The following is an 11546-nucleotide window of genomic DNA, read 5'->3' as shown; positions in this document are numbered from 1 at the left end:
AGAATAGAGGGAGGCCCAGAACAAAGGGAATGGACTTAGGAGGGTCACAGCAGCATTAGGTAGGAAGACAAGGGTTAGTGTGCACACATCCTGGTTTAGGGTGGAGCAGGTCCCTCCCATGGTTCCCCACATGCTCCTACTTGCTTGGGGCCAGCATGGGCTCATGCTGCTAATTAAAGTCCCATGACAAAGATGAGCTGGAACTGATACCCTCAGGATAAGCTGGAATTGATACCTTCAGGATTATGAGTTCTCAGCAAAGTTGAGACCTAAGAGAAGTCAGCGTCAGAGCCTATGATTCCTGCAGGATGCCGGTGGCAGATAAAGCTTTGCTCATCCCGTCCCATAACCCCAGCACAACCCCAACTTATATCTTCCCCAGGGTGAAGAGAGACAAGAAGCAAAATTCGCATGTAGAGTATGAACTTCAGAATTTACTACTTCAGGCCAGGCACGGTGGCTCATGCCTATAATCCCAGCACTTTGGGAGTCCAAGGCGGGTGGATCACTTGAGGTCAGAAGTTTGAGACTAGCCTGGCCAACGTGTTGAAACCTCCATCTGTATTAAAAATACAAAAATTAGCCAGGCATGGTATTGCACACCTGTAATCCGAGCTACTCAGGAGACTGAAGCAGGAAAATCGCCTGAACCTAGGAGGCAGAGGTTGAAGTGACCTGAGATCAAGATTGTGCCACTGCACTCCATCCTAGGCAACAGAGGCAGACTCCGTCTCAAAAAGAAAAAAAAAAGAATTTCCTACTTCGGATTTGGGGGTAGATGCTAGGAGTACATCAGTGTTTGCTTGGGATCTTTCAGTTCACCTCTGGCACACTCAGGTAACATCATGTCATGGTGAATAGCCATGATCTTCTAGAGCTCTTCTCGGGCTTTCCAGAAGGGCACTTCAGAATTGGCTGGAGGAAATTTCAGGCAACTGACCACCAGCAGTGAGAGGTGGATGGCTTTTCCACAACATCACTGTTGTTCAACACTGAGTTGTTGAGGACAGGGACTGTGGCGGCTTCACTTCTGTACCTGTTCACTGCAACTCAGGCAGGGAGGGCAAGGAGGACAGGATGAGCACAGGAACAGACTCCATGAAGACACTGATTCCTCCACCATGTGGGAGGTGGCTGGGCCTCTGCTGTTTAACCAGCCAACCAAGGCCAAATACTCTGCCTGGGCTCTGGAACCCATGGTCTGGGCCAGATCTGTCATAGATGGAAGAGCCAGAATGGTCCCTGTGTCCACTGCAGGGACAGAAGAGAAGGAAGGACTTCCTTGAGCTCAGGTGGGAGTATGAGAGGTAAGCACAATGCAGGCATGTAAAGTGCTTGGGGACACAAAGGGCCAGATGTCTGATAGGGCTGACCAGGCTTGCAGAGGTCTGTGCATTCTCATGCCCAGAAGAGACAGTGAGGCTGGGACCCTGGGGGGTCTGGGAAGGGGCCAATGAGATCCTGTTTCCAGAAGGAGGGGCGGGTGCTGCCAACTGCCCCCCTTTCCTGCCTTGTCCTTCTCCTCCACTATAAACACTCAGCTAGTGGCCAAGCAAGTAGCATATTAGGGGATTTCCAGAATGTCACTTTCAAGGTCAGGCCTACTACAAAGGCCACAGAGGCAGGTCCCTGGGCGGGCAGCCTGATCCATGGGAATCCAGATGGCGGGAAGGGAAGCCTTCCTTGCGGTAAATAGTGCTAGCAGCTGGGGTATGTCAGGGGAGGGGGAAGATACAGTGAGGGGCCAGGGAAGAATCACACACACAGTCAAAGACACATGGATACAGACATCCCGTCACTCAGATACACACAGAAAAACACATAAATCAACCGTACCACTCAGAAACTAGTTCAGAGTAAACACAAATGCATCAAGGAAGACACACTCACATGGACTCATGAACACCCTGCATCAGACACGCTCAAGCAGACACGGGCACAAAGATACATGTAGACACAAAGACAGGTTTGCACACAGAACCCATCTCACAGACCCACAGACACACAGGCAGTCCAAATCCATCCTACAAAGCCCCTCTCCTCCATAAATTCTCTAGGCTACCTCAGACCAGGCTCATCTCTCCTTTAAACTCTGGTTTGTCATTTCTGTCCTATTGCTTGTCCTTTAATAGGATAGTTTTGGATTCATGTGCATATCCCTAGTCTCAATAATGTGGTTGTGTGCTCTTAAAGAATGTCAGGGTCAGGAAGAGAGTCCACTGCCCTCTTCAGCAGCCCTATCCTTCCCCTACACACCCATCACCCCGAGGGCCCCCAATTTACTGCTGCCTCCATCCTTGCAGAGTCCTGACCCTCAGACTCTTTGACAGCAGACACAAGGGAAGAACAAACCAGGTAGACACACCCAGTCCAGGTTATCCTCGGGAAACCATGAAGAACCAGGTCCTGGTTCCCCAGTTACAAAACCCATATATAAGACATGACCTCATGTGTAGCTCTAGCCTATACTTCACGTTAACCACAATCCCATCCCTATCGACCATACCTCTAAACCCAACTCCAACCCCATTCCCAAAGAAACCTCTAAACCATAGTTTTTCAAATAAGACCCTTGGAAAAACTGTACTTAGACAGATAATGCTGGTGGATGTGATCCAAAAATGTTTACATGGCCAAATAAGATTGAGATAGAAAACTGATCTACCCTCTCCCCAGGAGCTCAATGCCTACCTCCCCTAGTCGAATCAGAGCTGCAGGGGCCACTCTGTACCCCTCAACTGTGGAGGTTCTGGAAAACAGCCAACAGCTTGTCATCTATATCAGATCAATACCACATGTTACACAGAAGCCTAAGTACCTCTCTGGAGTATCTTGAAAGCTTAAAACTGGGTCGGGTGCAGTGGCTCACGCCTGTAATGCCACTGCTTTGTGGGGGCTGAGGCAGGCAGATTGCTTTGAGCTCAAGAGTTCGAAACCAGCCTGGGCAATATGGTGAAACCCCCTTTCTACAAAAAATAAAATAAATAACTGGGTGTGGTGGCTCACATCTGCAGTCCCAACTACTCAGGAGGCTGAGGCTGGAGAATAGCTTGAGTCTGGGAATGGAAGGTTGCAGTGAACTGAGACTGAGCCACTGCACTCCAGCCTGAGCAACCGAGTGAGACCCTGTCTCAAAAAAAAAAAAAAAAAGGGAAAGAAAGCTTAAAAACAACTTCCAACACAAAATATATCTCTTTGGATTAAGATCATTTAGGATTTGGGTTAAGATCTCCTCAATCTTAATCCAAGTCCTAAATGCAAGCAGTCCCCTACTCGAACCCTAACACAATCCTCACCTAAGATATACCTAGTTCTGTCAACAGTAATCACAAACCCGATTCCAAATCCTACTTTAACATCATCATGATTCCAGTCCTATCCAATCTGGAACCACAACATCAATATTGTTCTAAGCATAATCCTAACTCTAACCCTAACCCTAGGTAGAGCTACACATTAACAAATGCATGTAACTACACTAACTAGGCACACACATTCTGTACATTGATGACTCCCAGAAACTGAGTAGCTCCTTCAGTAACAGCTGCACAGTCCACAGGGCATCTCATTCCTAGAGAGGTCAGTGCTCAACTGGGAACCCAGGAGCAGCAACGCGCCCAGGCCCTTTGACCCTTGTTGGATATACAGGCCCATGGGCCCCAGCCCACCCCAATCCTATTCCAGGACTTGCCTAGCCCTTGAGCTGCAATTCCCGCCATATCCCTCCCTGGCTCTTGCCTGCCAAGCGGGGAGCATCTGCTGCCCTGGAAACCCCACCAGGCAGGAGCAAACAGGCCTGAAGCTGAAGGAAATGTAGCCCTTTCCAATGAGGGAATTTCCAGACTCTTGCAACACCCACACCTAGGATGTCTACTCCAGGTGCCTATCCTAGAGAGGTAATAGGCCTGCTAACACTGCAGCTAAGGTAGGTGTGAATAAGCACAGCTCCTCTCCGCCTCCCAGGACCTCAGTCTGGTGAGAGAGTATGTTAGAGCTGAATTTGTCATCATGGGTTAGGGCTGAAGTCAGCCATGTGTACTTCCCTTATCCCTCACCCCAGGTACCAGTGCAGCACTCCTCTGCACCTAGGCCACCCCAGAGGTTGTCACATAATAATCAGATTCTCTCAGGAGCTCACCAAGCCAACACCTTCACCCAGAGGACTGGAATTGTAGGTGGAGACCCCACATTTCGGATTTGCAGCCATCTGGGTCTTTGTGTCCCCTTCCCCAAGGTCTGCATCCAGCCTGGTCTGCGGACCGAGAGGGGCTTGGGTCAAAGCTGCAAGCTCCAAACCCTCAAACCCTGCTTAGAGTTCAAGTGGGGCTGTGGGGTACGATGAGCCCAGGCCAGCAGCTGAGGGCAGAGGATTGGCTCATAAGACTTGGGGTCCCAGAAAAGGGTAATGATTCTCATCATCTGAGCTCCTCACTCTCTTCTACCCTGCTTCAGTGCCTCCCTCTCACCACCCCCACCACTAGGTCCACTCACAGACCAGAGATGTGGTAGGGACTCACTATCCCACCCTCACTCTCAGGGCAGCTGTTCTCTGCCCTGGTTTTTGTCCAGCCAGGTTTCCACCTCCAAAAAAGCCTCTACTGCTTCCTTCATTTCCTTTAGGGCTCCTAACATTGATTCTAAGCCCCAGGACCAAACACACAAACCTCAATATCTCCAGGATGCAAATCTCCTTGAGACTGCTCTACCCTGCAGGCTCAAGTTCACAGGTAGAGGCTTAGGGTTGATGCCTAGTCAACCAAGATTCCTGCATCTAGGAAGACCAGGCAGGGACAGGACCTGAGGGGGTTGTGCATACCATCTGACACAACAAGAAGCTTCTTTGATGGCATGAAAAAGGGTAAAGGGGACAGACGAGTATCTTGGAGAGAGAACAAGCTTGAAATTTTAGGAGAGGAAAAGGTACAACCAGCCCCCTCCTCTTCCCTGCCATCTCCCCTTTTTTTCTACAACCGCGCCAGTAAAGAAAGTCTCCTCCTCCAGGGGAGGTAGGGGGGCATCAATCCAGCTTTCCTTTCCCCAGATCAACTTTCCCCAGATTGACTCTGTGTCAATCTCAAGTGTGGGGAGCAGAATAGGCCCAAATGGCTCTTCCAGCCCCTCCCCACCAAATGCTTAGAGTTACCTGCAGAGCTTTGTAAAAATACACATTCTTTGGCTCTATTCTGAGATTCTATTTAAGGCAGTCTGGCATATTGCTTCTAATTATGTGTTTTTAACAAGTTTCCCAGGTGATTCTGAAGTGTAGCCAAGTTTGGAAGCAAACTAATATAGTATGACTTCAGAAGTATCTACATGCCCCCCTCCCAAGCCCATGCTATTCTATCTGTCAGAATTCTTTAAAGATAGGCTGCTTACTACTTTCTTAGTCACTTCCACTTAGGCAAGGGGAAAACCAGGGAGCTAGGAATTTAAAACTTTCTGGTTCCAGGATCTGCCACTAGACCAGGTAAAAGACCCAAGAAATCTTATCTCCTGGTTTTTGCCTAGTCCTGTTTCAGGAACGCCAGCTCCTGGCCAACAGAGTCACTCCCTGCCCTGCCTACGGTCTCAGCCTGTTAGAAAATCTCAGATTAAAGAGCTGAATTCTCTCTCTTCTAAGCCACTCAAATTCCATGCCCTCTACTCTGTGGACTCTGAAATGAAACACCACCCCTTTTTCCCCCCTCCCAAAAATATCTCCATCTTCAAATCCAGGCCCTCTGCATCTCATCCTTCACCAACAGCAACCCAATATTTATGTCTTTGGCCATCATTGTCCTGATTACATCCCTCCTGACATGTGTCTCCTTCTCTTCCTATGGTTCCCCTATCCTCTCATAAGCCATCCTTCAAAAAACAAGATGTAAGGAGCTTGCTGCTGGGTTTAGCATTCTGGAAACCAGATGGATTCTCCAGCTCTGGTGTGGGAATTACAAATCTAAGGTCTCAATCCAGTTTTAAACATAGATTCTAAGTTATGACCCAATAATCCTCATACATCATATGCCACAATAAACTCCAAATGGATAAAAGATTTAAAATGTTAAAAATTAAACTAAAGAAACAACATCATACAAAATGGCAGAGTAAGAAGGTCTAGGGGTTGGTCCCTCCACCAGAGCAACCACTGAGGTGGAAAGAGCAATTGGAATCAACTCTTTCAAAAGTCTGGAACCTGATTGGACACTTAAAACAAGCAGGGAGGTGCTTGATGGAGGAAGAAGTTGCCCATCTTTCAAAAGACAGCACAATGCTGGCACTAGCTACCAACCAACACAGTGGGGATGGCAGCCCACATTACTGAAGTGGCTGGCTGGTCACCGAGTGGGCAGAGGGAACCCTGTCCACCAAAAATGAGAAGTTTTACATTTGGGTTTGCCTTGTGGTTCCCTAAGGAACAGGCTTGCTTGGTTTCAGCCCTCTTGGGGTTGAAGGGACAGGCTTGCTTGGTTTCAGCCCCCTTCCCAAGCCACGTATATCAGAATATTTAAAGGGACAGAACCCGTTTGCAGGGGAAGAAGAGAAATCTTTGTCAGGTCATAAACAGAAACTTCAGTAACCCCACAAAACAAAGAATACACACTTTGCAAAAAACAGTTTGAAAAATTCACCATAAATTGATGGCACACTTCTCAACAAACATATATCAGCAACCCCTAAGGAGTGAAAAAATTGAATTTCCAGAGACATCACACTATAATACTCAGAATGCCCAGTTATCAACAAAAGATTACTAAGCATACAAAGAAACAGGAAATTATGGCCTATTCACAGGAAAAAGGAATTTGACAGAGACCATCCATGAAGAAGCCCAGATATTGGACATAGTAGATGAAGACTTTAAATTAACTCTCTTACTGTAAGTGCTCAATAAATATTGATGATGGGAGGCTTGATGATAAGAGTGAGAAGCTGAAATCTCAAATACTGTTGTGTTACTTGTTTCATTATTACCTCCAATTAAACTGGGAAATAATGGCCCTTTTGGGAAAAAAAATTAATTGTCTTAAATATGCTCAAAGAGCTGAAGGAAACCATGGGCTAAGAGTTAAGGGAAATCTGAAAAATGATGTACGAACAAAATGGAACTATCAATAAAGAGATGGAAATTAGTAAAAAGAAAAAAAGGGACTCAAGCAGAAATTCTGCAGGCAAAAATACAATAACTGAAATGTATAATTCACTAGGGGCAATCAACAACAGAGTTAAACAGGTGAAAAAAGAGAGGATCAGTATTCTTGACAATACAGTAAGACAATTGAAATTACCAAAAATGAGAAGAAAAATAAACAAACCTCAGGGATACCACCAAATGTACCTCATCACAGGAGTCTCAGGAGGAGAAAAGAGAGACCAGGGCATTTAAAAAAATGAAGAAATAATTACAAAACATCTCAAATTTGATGAAACGCATGAATAAGCATACCCAAGAAGATCATAAACTCTAAGAAGGATAAACTCAGAGAACCACACCAAGACAAATAATAGTCAAATTGTTGAAATCCAAAGACAAAGGGATGATTTTAAAAGCAGCAAGAGAGAAGTAACTCAATACGTACAAAAGATTCCCAGTAAGATTAACCAGCTGATTTCAGAGACCATGGAGGCTAAAAGGCAGTAGGGGATGTATTTAAAGACTTAAGTTAAAAAAAAAAAAAAAGTCAAACAAGAATTCTGTATATCCAGCAAAACTATCCTGCAAGTATCTAGGAGAAATAAGACACTTCCAGATAAACAAAACTTAGGGAGTTCATTAATAGTAGACATCCCCGTAAGAAAAGCTAAAGGGAGGGTGGGCGCGGTGGCTCATGCCTATAATCCCAGCACTTTGGGAGGCCGAGGCAGGTGGATCACAATGTCAAGAGATCGAGACCATCCTGGTCAACAAGGTGAAACCCTGTCTCTACTAAAAATACAAAAATTAGCTGGGCATGGTGGCACACGCCTGTAGTCCCAGCTACTCGGGAGGCTGAGGCAGGAGAATTGCTTGAACTCAGGAGGTGGAGGTTGCAGTGAGCCGAGATTGCGCCATTGCACTCCAGTCTGGGTAACAAGAGCAAAACTCCATCTCAAAAAAAAAAAAAAAAAAAGCCGAGCGCGGTGGCTCAAGCCTGTAATCCCAGCACTTTGGGAGGCCGAGGTGGGTGGATCACGAGGTCAAGAGATCGAGACCATCCTGGTCAACATGGTGAAATCCCGTCTCTACTAAAAATACAAAACATTAGCTGGGCATGGTGGCACATGCCTGTAATCCCAGCTACTCAGGAGGCTGAGGCAGGAGAATTGCCTGAACTCAGGAGGCGGAGGTTGTGGTGAGTCGAGATCGCGCCATTGCACTCCAGCCTGGGAACAAGAGCGAAACTCCATCTCAAAAAAAAAAAAGCTAAAGGGAGAAAAAAATAAATAACATAAACAAAAAAGAAAAAAGAAAAAAAAAAGAAGAAAAAAGAAATGCTAAAGGGAGACCTACAGAATGAAACAAAAGGACAAAAAATAGTAACTCACAGCCATGCAAATAAACAAAGGTCTCCTATAATCCCAGTTACTTGGGAGGCTGAGGCAGGAGAATGTCTTGAACCCAGGGGGCGGAGGTTGCAGTGAGCCAAGATCACCCCACTGCACTCCAGTCAGGGCAAAAGAGTGAGACTCTGCCTAAAAAAAAAAAAAAAAAGTGACAACATAGTCAGGTGTGGTGCTTCACACTTGTAATCCCATTACTTTGGGAGGCCAAGGAGGGTGGATTGCTTGAGCTCAGACATTTGAGACCAGCCTAGGCTACAGAGTGAGACCCCATGTCTACAAAACTACAATTAGCCAGGTATGGTGGCCCCGCTACTTGGGAGGCTGAGGTGGAAAGATCACTTGAGCCTGGGAGGTCGAGGCTTCTGTGAGCTGAGATCGTGCCACCACACTCCAGCCTGGGTGACAAAGCAAGACCCTGTGTCAAAAAAAAAAAAAAGATACAGGCTAGTATTGTATTTTTAGTTTGTAGCTCCACTCTTTTCTATATAATTTAAAAGGCAAATGTATTTAGCAATAATCATAAATCTATGTCAATGGGGACACAATGTATAAAAATGTAATCTGTGACAATAACAATACAAAGAAGAAGAGACTAAAATGTATAGGAGCAAAGTGTTTATATAGTATTGAAACTAAGTTGGTATTATTCAAACTAGGTTGTTAAGTTTAGGATGTTAATTATAATCACCAAGGTATCCATTAGGAAAATAACTATAAAATACATAGAAAAGGAAAGCAAAAAGGAAACAAAATGGTATGCCACAGACCAAGGGCAGTCGCTCTCCAGCACTTTGGGAAGCCAAGGCAGGAGGATCGCTTGAGCCCAGGGGTTTGAGACCAGACTAGGCAACATAGCAAGACCTCGTCTCTAGAAAAAAAAAAAATTACAACAGTAGCCAGACGTGCTGTCACGTGCCTGTGGTCCCAGCTCCTCAAGAGGTTGAGGCAGACAGATGGTTTGAGCCCAGGAATTCAAGACTAGCCTGGACTAGACATGGAGAAACCTCATCTCCACAAAAAATAAAAAATAAATAAAATAAATAAATAAAAAACAGAAAAATTAGCCAGGCACAGTGGTGCTTGCCTGTAGTTCCAGCTCCTGGGGAGGTTGAGGTGCGAGGATCACTTGAGCCCAGGACGCAGAGATTTCAGTGAGCCATGATCACACCACTGCACTCCAGCCTAGGTGACAGAGTTGGGCCTTGTTTCAAAAAAAAAAAAAAAAAAAGAACTCTTACAACTTAAGAATCAGATTTGCTGAAAGGAGGGAAAGGGTATGGCTCCTGGAACGTAGTGAGGAGACAGTCACGGTGTTCCAAGAGAGAGGCAGTGAGGTCTGCGTGAAAACAGTAGCTGGGAGTAAAAGGAAGGCTCAGTCCAGACAGATTCAACTAATGACATAAAATTTGGCAGCTGGGGACTGTCCCCACTTAGTTCGAGATAAGTGGGGCTGGTGCCAGCGGATCCAGCTTTCAGGAAGGAAAAGGAGTGGGGATAGGATAAGGGAAGTGAAAGTGTCTGCTACATAAATAGCAGGCCAGTCCCAGCCCACGCACAGACCCCCAACTTGCGGCTGCCCACCTCGCCCACAACTCTGGCCTCTTACTCACCCTCTACCACAGCCATGGCTCAGTCGCTGGCTCTGAGCCTCCTTATCCTGGTTCTGGCCTTTGGCATCCCTAGGACCCAAGGTAAAGCGAGGTGCAGGGAGGGGCCTTGGATGGGTTAAGGGGATCAAGAGGCCTGGGTAGGAGCCTGCAAGCAGCCTCTGGCTCCCTGTGAATATCACCCTGCAGGCAGTGATGGAGGGGCTCAGGACTGTTGCCTCAGGTACAGCCTAAGGAAGATTCCCGCCAAGGTTGTCCGCGGCTACCGAAAACAGGAACCAAGCTTAGGCTGCTCCATCCCAGCTATCCTGTGAGTAGACACAAAGGGGTTGGTACAGGCTGGCGACTGGGTGGGGAGGGCACGGTGGGTAAGACCAAGAAGGCTGACCAATCGCCCCCCCTCCACACCCTCAGATTCTTGCCCCGCAAGCCCTCTCAGCCAGAGCTATGTGCAGACCCGAAGAAGCCCTGGGTGCAGCAGCTGATGCAGCAACTAGACAAGACACCAGCCCCACAGAAACCATCCCAGAACTTCAGGAAGAACAGGGGGGCCCCCAAGGCTGGCAAGAAGGGAAAGGGCTCCAAAGGCTGCAAGAGGTGAGGAATCTGAAGGGATATGGGTAAAGGGGAGCCTCGATCAGCCCCTCACACCCCTCTTCTGCCCTCACAGGACTAAGCAGTCACAGACCCCTAAAGGGCCACAGCCCAGTGAGCAGCCTGGAGCCCTAGATACCCCACCAGCCTCACCAGGGCTTGAAGCCTGAACCCAAGAGGCAAGAAGGAGGCTATGCTCAGGGGCCCCAGAGCAGCCACCCCATGCTAGCCTTGCCACACTCTCCTGCTTCAACAACCCCATCTGCATTCCCAGCTCTACCCTGCATGGCTGCATTTCCAGCTCTACCCACACCAGGCCAGGCCCAGAGACGCCAAGGAGGGAGAGTCTCCCAGGGAGCATGAGAGGAGGCAGCAGGACTGTCCCCTCGAAGGAGAATCACTGGGACTCTGGACCTGATTCTGCTCCCCAGTGTACCCCACCTCTTCCTTGTAAATATGACTTATACCAAACCGAATAAAAAGCTGTTCTGGCCTCCCACCCAACTACCCGTTCCTGTGTGTTTGTGTCCTCTGAGATGCCAAAGTCCCTACAGGGTGGGGTCACACATTCTGAGCCAAAAACTCAGGCTGACAAATGCTATGTTCCCATCTACCCCAAGAGTTCCCTTGCCTCTCAGGTGCCTGCACCCCTGGACAGTTAAAGGGAGGTTGATGGACAGGGTGGGACCTGGTCTTCTGAGGAATCCTACCAACGGAGAGACGGTAGACATGGAGCACACACCCTCAACAGCTCTGCAGGCCTCTGAGACCCTGATTCTGTCCAGCACTAACTCCAGGAGTGACCTTCAGATCTTTTCCCAG

The 11546-nt window shown here is 47.5% G+C and overlaps 1 protein-coding gene across 1 annotated transcript; it reads left to right on the top strand.

Annotated features, from left to right (window-relative positions):
• Window positions 1-10054: 10054 nt before the first annotated feature.
• CCL21 (C-C motif chemokine ligand 21) lies at window positions 10055-11223 on the top strand. Its single transcript, XM_003943824.3, has 4 exons — window positions 10055-10214; window positions 10320-10440; window positions 10545-10727; window positions 10801-11223. Exons 1-4 carry the CDS (start codon window positions 10148-10150, stop codon window positions 10892-10894), a joined length of 465 nt encoding a protein of 154 aa, XP_003943873.1. The 5' UTR covers window positions 10055-10147; the 3' UTR covers window positions 10895-11223.
• Window positions 11224-11546: the final 323 nt, after the last annotated feature.

The sequence above is a fragment of the Saimiri boliviensis genome, chromosome 2 (assembly GCF_048565385.1).
Source record: "Saimiri boliviensis isolate mSaiBol1 chromosome 2, mSaiBol1.pri, whole genome shotgun sequence".
NCBI classification, from domain to species: domain Eukaryota; kingdom Metazoa; phylum Chordata; class Mammalia; order Primates; family Cebidae; genus Saimiri; species Saimiri boliviensis.
Note: the sequence above shows the minus strand (reverse complement) of the source record. Positions and strands in the feature narration are given on the sequence as shown.

Coding starts and splice junctions, on each gene's coding strand:
- CCL21 (XM_003943824.3), top strand. CDS start 10,148: ATGGCTCAGTCGCTGGCTCTGAGCCTCCTTATCCTGGTTCTGGCCTTT. Junction 10,215..10,319: donor TGGCATCCCTAGGACCCAAG/GTAAAGCGAGGT, acceptor ATCACCCTGCAG/GCAGTGATGGAGGGGCTCAG. Junction 10,728..10,800: donor GGCTCCAAAGGCTGCAAGAG/GTGAGGAATCTG, acceptor CTGCCCTCACAG/GACTAAGCAGTCACAGACCC.